This window comes from Marmota monax, unplaced genomic scaffold, assembly GCF_021218885.2.
Source record: "Marmota monax isolate L192 unplaced genomic scaffold, Marmota_monax_Labrador192_F-V1.1 WCK01_AAM20220418_F8-fsc00001, whole genome shotgun sequence".
Classification (NCBI taxonomy): domain Eukaryota; kingdom Metazoa; phylum Chordata; class Mammalia; order Rodentia; family Sciuridae; genus Marmota; species Marmota monax.
In genome coordinates, this window is record NW_026693777.1 from 46,400,940 (window position 1) to 46,417,694 (window position 16,755).

General features: G+C 36.5%; 1 protein-coding gene across 3 annotated transcripts in view; it reads left to right on the plus strand.

Moving 5' to 3' along the window:
* Positions 1–9,717, plus strand: part of Ctdspl2 (CTD small phosphatase like 2) — a 78,764-nt gene extending 69,047 nt beyond the window's left edge. For all 3 annotated transcript variants that reach the window (XM_058584762.1, XM_058584761.1, XM_046461803.2), the window contains 3 exons: positions 762–888; positions 2,474–2,569; positions 4,497–9,717. In XM_058584762.1, the coding sequence (XP_058440745.1) occupies positions 762–888; positions 2,474–2,569; positions 4,497–4,562 (289 nt within the window). In that variant the 3' untranslated portion in view covers positions 4,563–9,717. The remainder of the gene's footprint in view (positions 1–761; positions 889–2,473; positions 2,570–4,496) is intronic.
* The last annotated feature ends 7,038 nt before the right edge of the window (positions 9,718–16,755 follow it).

Here is a 16,755-nt window from a genome sequence, read left to right on the forward strand (position 1 = left end):
ATTTTACCATTTACCATTTAATTCAGTCCCTTATTAAATAGCCACACACACACACACACACACACACACACACACACAAAAGAAATAGGGGTGTTTAGGAAAAGTTGAAATGATGGAATGTTTTGGCCTCAGCAGCACGTTTTCTCGAAAACTAAAAAAAAAACATTTTTTTAAGATGCCAACACAAAAACATTCCTTCTTATATTTTCTATTCTGGCATGTACAGGGATAGGGAGGCTGTGTGGTCTACTGGTTAGAGCAAAGGACTGGGAGCCAGGAGGATCCTGGGTTCCAATGCGGGGCTAACCACTGACTTATGTGACTTTGGGAAGTCACTTGACCTCCTTGTGCCTCAGTCAACCATCTGGAAAATTGGTTAAAAAGCAAGACCTCGCTGACAACCAGATGCTGCATCTGAACTGAGCTTTCCTGGGTAAATAAATTACAAAAACAATTTAGAATTTTTAATTCCCCTTTATAATTTAATGTTTTTGGATAACCCCAAGTTCTTTAAGGAATGGCAATATTGGGTTGTAAGGTTTCAATAATTGCTAAGTTTGTTTTTTTTTTTTTTTTATAAAACTGTAGCCCAAAGCTTAGGCCCAGTATTATATTTGAATTTCCTTAGTGAGAGAAAATAATAAGGCTTATTCTGTAAAGCCTATGGTATATGTATGTGTACATGTTTCAGTATGTGAAGTACTTTTTAAAAGGGATTTTTGTTTTTTGTTTTTTTAATTTTCTTTTATTTTTGTGTCTAGGCACCGACTTTTCCGTGAACATTGTGTTTGTGTACAAGGAAACTATATAAAGGACTTAAATATCCTTGGAAGGGATCTTTCAAAAACTATAATAATTGACAACTCACCACAAGCCTTTGCATATCAGGTAGGAAGAGGATTGCTAAACAAACTTAGATTGGAAAAAATACAATGAAGAAAAATTACTGCCAAAAAGAATATGATGTGGGGAAAAACAATTTTCACTGGTGGAATTTTCCGGTTTTATGTGTCATCTTTTGTAATTAGAAATGCCAAAAATAATGAATTTGAGTAGTAAATCTGAATCTGAATAAGGAGGAGCTATAAGATAGTACATCATTTAATAACACTTACCAGTAATTAAACCAATAATTGTAAGCATGTTGAGAATTATAATAGGCCTAATGACCTTGTTGTTGTAGACTACTTGCTATAACGTTCTGAACTATTAAGACTATTTTGTCAACATAATTGTATCCTTCCTTAATGTTTCTTAGAACAAACAAGTAAACATGAATCATCCTTGCAAGATATATTTTATACTATGGATATGTCCATGTGGTATGATATCTGAGGTTCGATTTGCAATAAATCAGTGCCAAATCCGAGTCAGGGGTAGCTAGAACAAGATTGTCCCTTAACTTCTGTCTCACAATGCCCATAGTAAGAAAAGGGGGGCAAAATTATATGGCATTGAAGTGTGTTCATTTGGTGGGGGATTTGCACAATTTCAGCATAAACCACTGAGTTACATACCCAGTCCAAGTCCCTACCTTTTTATTTGCTTATATTTTAAAATGTGACTTTAAGCTGGGCTTTGTGGTACATATCTGCAGTCCCAGCAGCTTGAGAGGCTCAGGCAGGTTGATTGCAGGTTCCAGACCAATCTGGACCTGTCTCAAAATTAAAAAAAAAAGGCTGGGAGTGATGGTGGTGCTGGGGTGTATCTCAGTGGTAAAGCACCCCTGGGTTCAATCTCAAATACCACAGAAAAATAAGTTCTTAAGAATTTTAGCCACGTGTAGTGGTGCTTACCTGTAGTCCTATCTCATCAGGTGGGGGATTTCTTGAACCCAGTAGTTTGAAACCAGCCCGAGCAACAGCAAAATGTCATCGCAACAAAATGAACTGAAGATGTAGCTCTAGTAGATACAACTTATGTTGAGAATAGAAAAATGGTAGCTAGGCATGATGGCATGTGCCTATAGTCACAGCTACTCAGGAGGCTGAGGCATGACATAGTCCCTTGTTAAAAAAAAACATTATGTGTTTATGTATATACACACACACAGTGTCTGTCTCTGTCTGACAATGTTCTCTTTTTAGATAGGCATTATGAATAAAGAGATATTGCCAACCACTGTACTAGTGGTAACTATTGTGTAAGTGCATAAAGGAATGTTTTTAGTTATGTTAATGGTCTTTGCAAAACTTGATTTAATGAAACTTAAACTTGTTAGCTTTATATTCACTGAGAAGAAAAATGATGCTGAAAAACTTCAGGTTTTAGTTTATTCCTTCTATCTCTTGTACTATTGAGTTGACAAAACTCTGGTAGCATTTCTTTTCAAAGGAACTTTTAAATCATGTTTCCTTGAATCTATTGTTTCTTCTTTAAAAAAAAAACAAAACAAACTTTTCCATACTAGGCAAAATGTAAGTATGTCCATACCGTTACTCTTAAGGATTTACTTACTTATTTATCATTTTAGCTTTCTAATGGAATCCCTATAGAAAGCTGGTTTATGGATAAAAATGACAATGAACTCCTAAAATTGATTCCATTTCTGGAGAAGCTTGTAGAACTGGTAAGTATAATTTATTGTTTTTTTTGGTCAACTATGTGGAAATCTCTTGCTTTGTGTGTACTGGTTTTTAAAAGTTAACTGCTGAGAGATTAGGGGAAAGTTTCAAAAAGATTGAGGATTTTTTAACGTTTTTAATAAACTTTTTAAAAATGTACAGCAGAGGGGCTGGGGTTGTGGCTTGGTGGTAGAACGCTTGCCTAGCATGTGTGAGGCACTGAGTGTGATTCACAGCACCACATATAAATAAATGAATAAAATAAGGTCCATCAACGTCTAAAGAAATAGTTTTTAAAAATCTACAGCAGAAATCAGTTAGGCTTAGTCTTATAATCAAATAAAAGATACTCTGTATTATCTAGCATGCACAAGGCTCTGAGTTTAATTCCCCATAGAGCTCCCCTCCAAAGGAAAAAACAAAACAAAAACATACGCCATATTCTATATTACAACTTACATTTGTATACTGAAGAGGCAAAGTGTCTATGTGGCTCTTTTACACTCCTTTCTAATGAAGTATACAAAAACAGATACCAAGAATGCTATCGGGGGCCTTGATGGCAAAATGAGTGGACTAGGCTTTGGTCTGTGAATTAGGACTTCAGAGATGCAGGTAAATCCTATAGATCAGGAATAGCTCCAGGGAGCCAAAAATATGGTTTTAATTTATCCTCACATCTGTTCATGTTAAGAGTAGCAGGTATAGACATGGAAACTTCCCTAAAAACTACTCTATTTCCTGGAGTTGGATGAGCTAGACTCTCACTGAACAAGTGGGGACAGAAGGGAAACCTCTAGAGTGGCTTGAGAGTCACTGGGTGAACACATGTGGGCAGATCCCAGAGGCTAGTTGTGATTTAGGGAAGAGAGGAAGGAGTCTTTTAAGTTCTGTCATCACCTGTAACAGTCAAGGTTCACAGCTGCATGGCAGATGTGTGAGATCTCAGCAGGTGGGGGTTAAAGAAAGTCCCTCTATACAAAATTGGTATTCAAGGGAAATTAATCAGTGACCAGTAAATTGGCCCAAAGGATTAGGGGAAGATCTTTAATGGAAGGGAAGAGAGAAGAGATACATCACAGAAACAAATGGAAAGTCCCAGACCACTGAGGAGACCAAGGACAAGGAGAGGGCTCTCCCTCCTCAATAAGTTTTGGCAAAGAATTATAGGACTGGAGTTAGAATGCAGTGATGTAGAATCTCACCTGGAGTTCTGAACCCCAGACTTCACTGCCCACCGTTGGTCTCTATGAGCATTTTCCCCCCAGTAGTGGGGACTGAACCCCGGGGAATTCTGCCACTGGACTACTGCCACAGGGTCTTACTGAGTTGCCCAGCTGGCCTCTAACTTTTGATCTCCTGCCTCATCCTCCCAAGTATTGCACCAGTCAATTTTAAGAGGAAAGTAAGATTTAATGGCTTAATCCTCTCATCTATCTTACAAGTTAACTGTATCTGTGTTATATTTCTGTACAATAATCCTTTGAAGTCCATCCAGAATTGGTTCTAGGATCTCCTGTTGATATCAAAATCTGCTTAAGTCCCTTATATAACATGAATTAGTATTGCCATATAACGTATACACATCCAATAAACTTTAAATTATCTCTGGATTACTTATAAGACCTAATACAATGTAAATAAATATTTGTTATACTGTATTATTTAGTAATTAAGACAGGGGAAAACTCTATATATGTTCAGTACACATGCAGTTTTTTCCTGAATGTTTTTGATCCAAGGATGGTTGAGTGTACAGCTGTGGAACCAGTGGCTATAGAAGGCTGACTGTATTTGGCGAGCAAAATAATACAAATCATGAAATTAAATAGTACATTTCCTCTGCAGAGTAAAGCTGTTTTAATGTTATAAGGATCATATCTTTGAAATTATGTAGCTTTTTTAAAAAGGTCTCTTTTTTTTTCCACACAGAATGAAGATGTCCGACCTCACATCAGAGACAGATTTCGCTTGCATGATTTGCTGCCCCCAGATTAAGTACAAAGACTTGTCAAATCACTGAAGGGGGAGAGAATGCAGGACCCTTTTGGACTGAAACAAAAACATTGCCATTACTGTTGAAATTTTGCATTTTTGTACCCCGTCTTGCTTTTCTTATCTTTGGTGCCCAATAATAATCAAGGGTTACAGAAAGAGACTATCTATCTCAGATTGAATACATACAGTAGGTAGGCTAAAACAGAAGAGTCTTTAGAACTAGTGCAACTCCAGTGAAATTTTTTTATGTACAGGACATCTGCAGTTTATAAAGAATTCTGTTTCTGCCACCAGCAGTTTGACCTGTAGTTACACAGGATTTTATGATAATAACAGAGATGAAAATGGACTTTTATTTTCTCTCTGTTTGGTGCTCTAAGTGGGTTTGTAGCCACTTTTCTGTTACTTTATGATTCTCATTTCAACAGGAATGGCCAGTAAAAGTTGTTTTATTTTTTCCTGTTAAGGTTTATAACCTTTTTACATTTTTGACCTGTATTAGATTAGAATTTCATTATGCATTCCTTTTAGTTGAGGCGCTTCATAGTTTTCTGGAAATAGTTTTTAGTTTTTTTATTATACATTTGAATGGCCGTTTTCCTGCTTTGTCTGCCTGCATATTGTATATTTGTTTAAAAATATTCTCTACTTTTAGTCCATGTAAGTTTCATTTAAAAAGACATGCATTTATATTTTGTTTCTGTAATATTCTACTGTAGGTGAAATCTTTTTAAAAATCAAGAGACTGGGTAGATAAGAATATATATGATGACTAATATTCAAAAGATTTAAACCATTGTGATGGCGTGTATTCCCAAATGGTAATATCTTGCAACGGCACACAGATTTAATGGATAAAGGTATACCTCAGACTTCACTGTGCTCACCAATCTTTGAGGAGAAAAGTTTAGTCACCTGTTGGGCTTGATTTAGTTACTGCTGCCTTTGGTTTTCTCCAGGAATGAAGTATGCAGCACAGTGACTCAGTATTTTTAGTTACTTTGCATGGGCTGGTAGTACCTCTGTTATGCTCTCAGTTACAATCAGTTTAAAACTCTGTGTAACAGTCTTGGTACCTAACAGTAGCTATGCATAATCCTGTGGCACAGTACACTCCCAAGCCACCAATGCAGTTAATAGGCTCTCATAGTGGTTTTCTATGCTATATGAAAATAGTCTTCAAGCCTTGGTTCTCTAATGCAGCTACCACAAGAGGTTGATATTTTTATAGTGGTGTGTAATCTCCTTTTCGGGAGGCTTTTTATGGAAGGTAGAATTTGTAAAAGTTAGTATGCTTTGCCTCTCAACTGCATTAACATACCACAGGCTTAGACTGTTTTTGTGTAAAGGATGTCAAAGAACGGCACTTTTTCTAAAGAGAAGTTTGATATTTTGTATGCTTGTTAAGAAAGTACAGTATTGGAAATTAAAGATGGACAACTGATAATTGAGGAGTATGTCAGTTAATTTTTTATGTATATTACCTGTTTACTTGTACAACTTATTGTACAAATTACATGCAGCTTCATTTTCAAATGAATCCTTAAAATAAGGAAATCTTTTTAGGAAAACATTTAATTTTTGTATTTTTGATTTTAAAAGGCATGAGTTATGTCAGTTTTCAGTGTATTAATGAAGATTTTAACTTTTCATCAGGTTGAGTGTTTTCTTACTATATTATCTGTTGTGTATGTAGTTAGCATATTGTGTCACTGAACTGTTTAAAATCTAGCATGTAGAGCAAGCCTGTTTTGTGGAAAATCCTTATTCATTAAAAAAAAATAATCATGGCAGATTTTCTGCAAAAAAAAAAAAAAAGCAAAAGCATTTGCAATTCAGAATACTGATTTTTTTTTTTTAATTTAAAGAAAGGTATTTTGCTTGTAGGAAAAAATACTACAGATTCGTTTTAATGAGAATCTTTGAAATGTATTTATCTTTAGGGCATCTGGGCATCTTTATGCTGTTTGTCTTATGTCTTTCTTGAAATAAAATGTACATACGTTACCTTTACATATGCTCTTGCGCAAAATTGTGAACCTAGTTACATTTCTCCCTGCTCCCTTCTTTTTTATGCTCAAACAGCAAAACCCAAAACATAAATAAGATCTGAACTTTCAGCCTACATCGTATTTGCTGAAAGCTGTTCTGATTAAATACAGTCCCAAAGGGCCTTCCCATAACTGAAAGGGAAATGTAAGCACCTATACCACTGTGCCTCTGTGCACTTTAATAATAAAAAGCAACTTTTAAATTATCTTTTATTAATGGTAAAGTCCTTTTCAATCCCATGCTAGGAGTATTCTTTTATATCAGCTGATAAACAAATCAAGCATAACAAGCTTCTGTAAAGCTAAATAAGGGCAATTTTATATGGCCAGAGAACATTTCTTTAGACCAAATTAATATATTATTTCTTCATCACTTTATTTGGGTAATTTTAAAGTTGTTAGTACAAAATTTAAAATCTCCCCATTACCTTTTTTATCTGTTAATGGATATTTAACACTTCCATTTAGTTAATGGGAGGTGTGTATTTTTTTAATTGAGATGTGCCAGCCCATCAGCTCACACGGGAAACATAAAATCTTAAAATCTAATTGTAGTGAATGCAGGAGAGAGATGGGTCCATGATGACACACAGCAAAAGTGACCTATGCACACATTACAACTCTGAAGTACTTAAGAAAATTGTGCTATTTTCAGTGATAAAATCTGACTTTTAAGACATTCTTTTAAATATTTGTTGTCATTGTTAGGCTGTTTTAATTAGTTGTTTTTAAAATTTCATGTAATATATGTATCCCTAATCAGATTTATCACAATATTTCTTCTTGGATCCTAAAAGAACTGATGACAGTTCATAATCATAAATTGTTTTATATTAGCTAGTCGGAATATTTATTTACCCAGTGGCTTTATCTGCTTCCCAAAATTGATTTGGGATTTGTTGGAAGAAGCATTGTATAACTTCTATAAACAGCTATTTGCTTGTAACTGTTGGTGAAATGGATGTGTACATTGTTTATATATATTTTTATATATATATATATGGTTTATGTGTAAATTATATATATATATATATAAATATATATATATATATATATATATATATATATATATATTTCTCTGGCTTTCTTTTTTTAAAAAAATAGGGTTAACAATTTTTTTTTTGAAGTTATCTTTGGCCAATGACTTTTGCAACTAGATATTACTTTCATTCGACCTTCTAAAGATGTTCGCTTCTCATTATTTTGTTGTCAATTGCCTGAAAAACAGAAGACTTCATCTCATCAAGGAAGAAAACATTTCATTATGCCTACAGATCTTTCCAGCGAGCACAAAATTCTTCATAAGGACCAGATCTCTTTCACATCTGTGTCAGTCATAAAAACATGAAATGTAAAGGACAATGAAGCCTTCATTTACTTGTACTAATATTATGGTGTTATGTACTACTTCATTAGCTAGTTAAGGTTTTCTGATCTGACTTCTCTTTGTCTTCCTAGGTATTTATTTGTTATCTTTTAATCTTGTCTAAATTAACTTAGCTAATATTTACCCACCGAATAACTATGCCAAGCAACTAGGAAAGAATGTTTATTTTATTTCCCCTTATAGGGGAAGAGTGGACTGGGAACAAAAATGTATGGGCCAAAAGGCCTTAGGTTGTCATTCATTCACTTTCTTATTCCTCTCATGAGTTATATTTGAATATAGTATATGGTTTCAGTGCTGTGATATACTTGATTATGTCATCACTTTTCATGTCTTCCTGTGAGTTGAAAGCTGCTAGGAATTTCTATAATACACACTTAAAAATTTCAGAGTAAGAACCACAAAACTCAGTATGTCATATTTAAATGCTACTTAAATTATTATTGGAATCTAAATATCACTGACAAGGATACATTTTTATAAAATGTTTCTCTGTATCTTGAATTGAAATTAATTGCCTAGAGGCAAAAGTTCTGGAGCTAAAATTATTTGAGACCTTTTTCAAAAGAGGTTAAGAGAGCAAAATAAGTTTATATACTATTTATTTCAGATACTATTACTTTAAGATACTTTGGTGATTCCCAGACCTCACATCATTAGAATTACCCTAAGGAGCTGGGTCCGGTGGCACACACCTGTAATCCCTCCAACTCTGGAAGGTGAGGTAGGAAGATAGAAAGTCCATTTGAGACAGCATAGTGAGACCCTCTCTCAAATTTCTAAAACATTTAAAAAGGCTGGGGATATAGCTCAATGTAAAGTACTCCTTGGGGTCAATATCCTGTGCTGTCCTACCCCCCGACACACTCACAAAAATTTTAGAGGAGCTTTTCTAGTAAGATTCCCAAAGCCTGTCCCTAGAAAACTCTCATTATGGGGCCAGATGGTTTTTCCCCCCCTATAGAGGTGTATGTAATGATGCAATCTATTTTTACATATTCATACATGCACACAATGTAACAATATACTTTGGAGAGTTTGGTCTTTTTAAAGCTCTTCCTGGTTTGGGAAATCCCTGTTCTAAATGATGTGGCAGTGGCTTGAGAGTAGTCAACAAAATAAAAGTTTATCAGAAATTTCTGTGGTAGTTACAAATTTTTTTTTTAATTTTTCCTTTTTTAGAAAATAGGACCAAATTTCACAGAACTTATTCAAGATACATGGAGGAATAATAAAGAAGTTTGAGGCTATTGCTCATTACCATTTTTGTCTTTCATATTTTTTAAGAGTTTGCATTTCTAGGACTTGGAATAGTTGATCATATACACAGCTGAAGGACATGTCCCTGAATGAGACCATTATATAAATATATAAATATATATATACATATATATAAACTGTAAAATATTTCACTATTTTTTTATTTTATAAATCTTTGTAGAAATAAGCAATGGAATACTACTTTCATCTTTTGAATGGGATTTTTCAAGGCAGTGTCCTTTTGGCATTAAGGTAGGGGGGAGTTAATATTCTCTCTACCTATTTCCACATAAATCAGTATAAAGTTATGGACATTTAAAAATCTCAATTTCTACTTATTTACTATGCAGTATAGCCGTGAAAAAGTAATGTAGACTTAGTTTTCTCATCTTCAAATGCCCTGATCACCCTACCTCACAGGGTTGTTGTGGGGATAAATAAAACTTTTATGGAAGCACTTTTCTTTGATGAATTTTATCAGCTATCAGAAACAATATCATTTCTAACAACTTATACTGGCATAGTGCTTTTTTGTTCCCAAGTACAGTTTTTTGTTTTTTAACCTTACTTTCCCTTTTAATATTGATCTTCAGGACAAACCTATAAGAACCACAAGGGGTTGTGGATCAGGAAAAAGCAATAAGGAAACAGGCTCAGAGAGGGCTGTGACCAAAGACCTTGCAATTCCTGAGACTATCAATATAACAGCATATTCTCATACCTTGCATTGTTGTGTGATCATGCTTGTATGTGAATACAAAGCTTCCTCAATATAGCCAAAAAAGGTTGCTAGAGGTGTTTAAACCCCAGCAGGCCCCTCTCCCCCACCAACATTGTTACAAAAGGAATATAGAATGGTACAAATTAGGCCTAAGAGAACAATCCAGTTTTTAAACAAAGTTCTACCTTCTAAATACACACATAAAAGAAATGGGTCTAGAAAAATATGTTCCCACAATCACATAGGAGACTAAAATTCAGATCTTGTAATTACCATTATTCAAAGTAATGGTTTTAGAAGAGTGACCAGTCTTAGTTTCTAGAACTACTACTGAAATAAACACTTGAAGCGAAGCTGAATAGAATGATGAGTTGGTTTTAGAGAGAGATAAGATGGCAGAGAATCAAATTATAGTGCGCTAAGATGAGGAATTCATACTTGATGTATAGACTAATGAGCCAATATCACTATAAAGTAGCACTCTGCTCCGATCCCAATCTCTGTGATGAGACTTGTGATAACTTCCTTGTTCTCTGAAGGAATGTGGTGCACAGATAGTCTTGGAAGTCACCAGCCCTTCAAAGATAAATGATTGCTCAGAGTCAAATGACTTGAATTCACATCTCCTAAAAAAATCCATTTACTAGTTCATCTGTAAAATGGGTGCACCAAGACCTACCATTCATTCTACGGTCATGTACAACTAATTAAAACAATTTTTTAAAAAGACCAACCATTCAGAATTTATAAAAGATGAAATGAAACATCAGTATCTTATAAAACTAAAGCAACACAATAACTTACCAGTATGGAGATGTTTATTGTGTAAGTGAAATGACAGCTATGCACATAGGTTTTGGGAGATGCCTGTCTGTAGAGGCAGAGAGTACAGTGGGTTAAGGGCATTGTTACAACACAGAAGTTAAGAAAGATGTGAGCAGTGCATTTAAGCAAATGAAAATGCCAAGTGATAATGAAGGCTTCCATGGCAAACATGTTCAATGAAGATATGTTGGTTGCTGAGAAAAAAGTGGATGAGTAACTGAAAAGTAATGATGACTTAAGAAGTCTAGTAAGGCCAGGCACAGTGGCGCATGTCTAATCCCAGTGATAGGAGGCTGGGGTAGGAGGACTGCAAGCTCTAGGCCAGCCTCAGCAATTTAGAAGGCCCTAAGCAATTTAGACTCCTTGTATTTCAAAAGTTTTTAAAAGGGGCTGGAGATGTAGCTCAGTAGTAAAGCACCTTTGGGTTAAATCTCCAGTACCCTACCCCGCTGCTGCCAAAAAAATAAAAAGTAAGTCTAGTAAGTAGTTGAGGTAGCAAGCTTACATAAAGGATTTGCTAAATTGAACTACTTCAGTAGTGATACTTATTTCTTGAAAATAGCTATTCCTAATGAGAAATGATTTTGAAAATACTCCCTAGAGCAGGGTGTGGTGGTGTACCCCTGTAGTCTCAACAACTTGGGATGCTGAGGCAGGAGGATTGCAAGTTCAAGGCTAGCCTCAATAATGTAGTGAGACTCTGTCCCCAAAAATAAAGAACTAGGGATCTACCAGTGGTAAAGCACCCTGAGTTCAATTTGCAGTACCCACCTCCCATAAGAAAAGCTGTGAGTGCTGGGTATGTAGCTTAATGGTACAGCTCTTGCCTAGCGTGCACAAAGCCATGGATTCAAACTCCAGTAGTGGGGAGTGGGGCAGGTAACTACCTGGGTTGGGGTGCCGGCAGGACACTGGCACCACACACACAGAGAACCCCCAAAATGACCTTAATATGTGTTAGGCACTACTAGCTAGGTGCAGTGGTGCACACCTGTAATCCCAGCACCTTGGGAGGCTGAGGCAGGAAGATCGCAAGTTTGAGGTTAGCCTTAGCAATTTAGCAAGGGAGGCCCTAAGCAACTTAGTGAGACCCTGTCTAAAAAAAATCTAAAAAGGACTGGGGATGTAGCTCAGTGGCAAAGCACCCCTGGGTCCAATCCCCAGTACCCAAACAAAACGTGGTTGGGCACTACTAAGCAAGGCTCTGAACGGCAGAAGAAAGCAAAACTGAACTCAAGTTTATAATCTAGAAGTAGAGATTGACATTATTGCTGGGAAAAGGGTCATGAAGAATGGTTTGAGGGGCTGGGGTTGTGGCTCAGAGGTAGAGGGGGCTCACTTAGCATGCGTGAGGCACTGGGTTCAACCCCAGCACCACATAAATATAAAATACAGATATTGTGTCCACCTATAAAAATATTTTTAAAAAAGAATGGTTTGAGAGTTTATTTAATAACAATTATTTGAGATGAGATTCTTAGGATATTGAAGGACTAAAGACTAGGCTTGGTTGGGCAGAGAGGTTCAAGCAAAAAAATCATATTGTCTTAAAAAGATCACTTTGGAGCTGGGCACGGTGGTGAACACATGCATCCCAGTGGCTCGGGAGGCTGAGGCAAGAGGATGAAAAATTCAAAGCCAGACTCAGCAAAAGCGAGGCACTAAGCAACTTAGTGAGAGCATACAATACAAATAAGGCTGGGGATGTGGCTCAGTGGTCGAATACCCCTGAGTTCAAACCCTGGTATTAAAAAAAAATCACTTTGGTGGTTATAGAAGGAATAGCAGGGTTGGGTGGTTCTGTAACTCTCCACATAAAAGTATTTCCTTTCTCCAAGACAACAAATGGTTAATTCATTGAGTGCTAGAGTCACAGTAGATAGATTGGTAAGATTCTGGGGGAGAACATGGTTTCTTTTAAGTACTGAGAGTTTAGTTACTGGATTTTGGAGTCTCCTTGAAGAAAGGCATGTTTTTTTTTTTCCCCCCCCACTGGCCAGATAAGAATGGAAAGGTACTCCTGGATTTTATGACATTCTATAAAATAAAGTATGGAAAGGTGTATGAAAGTTGTATAGAAGACAGATGCTATCACTTTTGTGTTTTGTTTTTTGGTACTCAGGATTGAACCCAGGGGTGTCAAGTACTGAGACACACCCCCAGCTTTTTAAAATTTTTTTGAGACAGGGTCTCACTAAATTGTTTAATGCCTAAATGCTAAGGCTGGCCTCGAACTTGCAATCCTTCTACCTCAGCTTCCCAAGTCACTGGGATTACAGGTGTATACTACTATGCCCAGCCAGATGTTTTAACTTTATGTCAAGATTCTTGGTTGGGGCTGGGGATATAGCTCAGTTGGTAGAGTGCTTGCCTCCCATGCACAAGACCATGGGTTCAATCCCTAGCACCACCAAATAAATAAATAATTAAATAAAAGATTCTTGGGTTAAGTTTTTTGTTTGGGTTTAAAATGGAAAAAATGGTTCAACTAGCTATTTTTGTAGCAAGTCACATAATTTAAAAAAATGTAATGATTCATTAATTTTGCAAGTTTTACCCCCCCCACACACACACACACAGACAGGGTCTGGCTATGTTGCTCAAGCTGGCCCCAAACTCCTAGGTTTAAGCTTCTGCCTTGGCCTCCCAAATGTGTGTCATGTGTCCAGCAAACAAATAACACTGTCACACATAATAAAATTCATATACATATATGAATAATGAATACATATTGATACATTGTGTGTGTGTGTGTGTGTGTGTACACACACACATATACACAAATACACAAGTTTTCTTTTTTTTGCAGTTGGTACTTAGGATCAAACCCAGGGTCTTGCACATGCTAGGCAAGTACTATACTACTGAGCTACATCCCTAGTGTGAGGACAGGTTTTTTTGCAGGGGAGGGTAGTGGGAATTGAACCTAGGGGTGCTTAACCACTGAGGCACATCCTGAGCATCATTTTTTTTTTTTTTTGAGACAGGGTCTCACTAAATTACTGAGTCTGGCCTTGAACTTGTGATCCTCCTGCCTCAGGCTTTTGAGTTGCTGGGATTACTGGAGTGTACCAACATGCTTGGTGAGGCCAGAAGTTTCAATGTTAACTTTTTTTCAACAATCATTTACTAGATCTACTCTACTAATCTATAAAATTGGGATACATTGGCTTTCTATATCTGTAGGTTTTGCATTTGTGGATTCAACCAACTTGGCATTAAAAACATTAAAATAAGTTAGTTCTGCATCAGACATTTTCTTGTCGTTATTTCTTAAACAACACATAACTACTTACATAGTATTTCTATTATTAGGTATTATAAATAATCTAGAGATGATTTAAAATATACAGGAGAATATGTGTAGGTTATAAGCAAATAATACTATGCCATTTTATATAAGGGATTTTGGTATCCATGGAGTGTGTGTCATGGACCAATCCTCTACTGGTACAAAGGGATGACTGTATTTCATAACAATTCCACTAAGATGTTTAAAATAACTTACTGTGATTTTAGGGTTCCCCTAGAGACTAAAATGAATAACAGATTAGTCTTAAGGACTAAATGAAGTCCTTATTACATGGTTCTAGATACTTGTTTCCCTGCTTCCTCATTTGATGAATCAGAACAATTCTATGAATGAATTATCAATTTCTGCATTAAAATCTTTATCCATCCTGCATACACTTAGTCCGTATATTTTTTCCATAATCCATTTTTTTCAACTCCCATAACCCATTTTTAATTGTGTGTGGTTCAATACCTTGAATTTAAGATCAACAGAATCCAGAATAGTATTTTTTACAGTATAGGCACTAAAATATTTATTTGTTTGATAAATAAAGGAATGAATAAACTCACATTTCAAAGTTTGGACTTCTAAGTCCAGAAAGTTGATTTGGTGCATGGAGAATTGCTGAGACTTGGGAATTGGTTCACATTAAACAAAGTCATAGAACACGGATATATTTCTTTCTCTAGCACTAGAAATTGAACCCAGAGGTGCTCAACCACTGAGCAACATCCCTAGCCCTTTTTATTTTGGGGGATGTATCTCCCTAAGTTTCCCAGTCTGTTTTTGAACTTGTGAAACTCCTGCCTCAGCCTCTTGAGTCACTGGGATTAAAGGCATATTTGGCACAAAACACTAATTTTTAGATCAGATTTCAATTTTACTCATTTGTCACCAATTTTCTTCTTTAAGAAACTAAAACACAATTGGAAACCTGCTTGATAAGAGTAGAACCAGAGTCAAGTCTACTGAAAGAATGTTAATGACTAACGTCAAGTTGATAGGATACTCTCATTTCTACTTGACAAAACAAGTTAAAAGTCTGCAGGTCTGAGGTTAGGGGAATAGTTCAGTGGTAGAGTACTTGCCTAGTATCCATGAGGCCTTGGGCTCAATTTCCAGCACCAAAGGAAGGAAAAAAGTCTGTAGGTCAACTTTTTTCTCTGGAGACAAAATTTTGTTCTTTGGTTTTACCTTTCCTGTATTCCAACTTCTTTCGGTTGACATTATTCAAAAGATACATCTTTTATTTATTTATTTATTTTTTTGGTGGTGCTGGAGATTGAACCCAGGGCCTGTGCGTACTAGGCAAGCATTCTACCCACTGAGCTATATCCCCAGCTCCAAAAGATACATCATCTCAAAACATTCAGTTGGATGCAGCATGTGCCTACATCTTAGCTACTCAGGAGGCTGAGGCAAGAGTATTGCAAGTTCAAGAACAACTTCTGAAAATTAGTGGCAAGACCCTGAGCAACTCAGCAAGACACTGTTCAAAATAACGTGATAAAGCAACCTTCAGTTCAATCCCCAGTACAAAAAAAGTGGGGGTGGGGATTGCTGTTTTGGGTTCCAGATATATTAATTTTCTGTTGCAACTACCTTTCATGAAGAGAAAGCCCGGTGGACAGGTTTTCGTGGAAAAGAACCCAGTTCTGCACAAAGTTATTCATGCAGTTATAACAGCTACTAAGTGCATATGTCTCAAGATTTCTTTATTGCAAGTATACTGTTCTAGATGTTGATATTTTTAGCTGAGGTCAGAAATGGTATTGACTGGAAAGATACTGGGGTATCTCATAGCATTTAAGGCATGCAAGAAAGGAACTTAGGGAAGGCAGGATGAAGTAAGGTGGCTCGGGAAATTGTTACTTCAGCATGATTTGCGGCCCTTACCTTCAGGAGGTTGTCATCAGCCACAACTTCCAGGCTCTAGGAATCTCAAGTTCTGAATTCTAATGTTCTGAGTGATAGAATCTTTCAGTTATCTATGACTTCATAACAATTCCACATAGGTGGGGTGTGTTTGTTTGTTTTGGTTACTGGGGATTTAATCTAGGGGCAATTTAGGAACTTCACCCCTAATCCTTTTTTTTACATTTTTAGTTGCCAATGACCTTTATTGTATTTATATGCAGTGCTGAGAATTGAGCCCAGCTCCTTGCACATGCTAGGCAAGTGCTCTACCACTGAGCTTTGACCCCAGCCCCTAGTCCTTTTTATTATTATTTTTTTGAGACAGGGTCCTGCTAACCTCAAACTCATGATCTTCTTGCCTCAGCCTCCAGAGCTATTGGAATTATAGGAATGCTCCAGGGCACCCAGCCCCACTTTCCACCCAACCCCCACTTTTTTTTTGGTACTGGGGATTGAACCCAGGGGTGCTTTACCACTGAGCTAAATACCGGGATCTTTTTATCTTTTACTTTGAGACAGGGCCTCACTAAATTGTTGAGGTTGGCCTCGATCTTATAATTTTTCTGCCTCAGCCTTCCAAATCACTGGGATTACAGGCCTGAGCCATTGTGCCTGGCTTTATTAAATTTTGAGTCAGGTTCTCACTAAGTTGTCAAGGCTGGCCTTGACCTTGAAATCCTCCTGCCTCAGCTTCCTGAGTAGCTGAGATATAGACACATGCTTCATTTGATGATTCC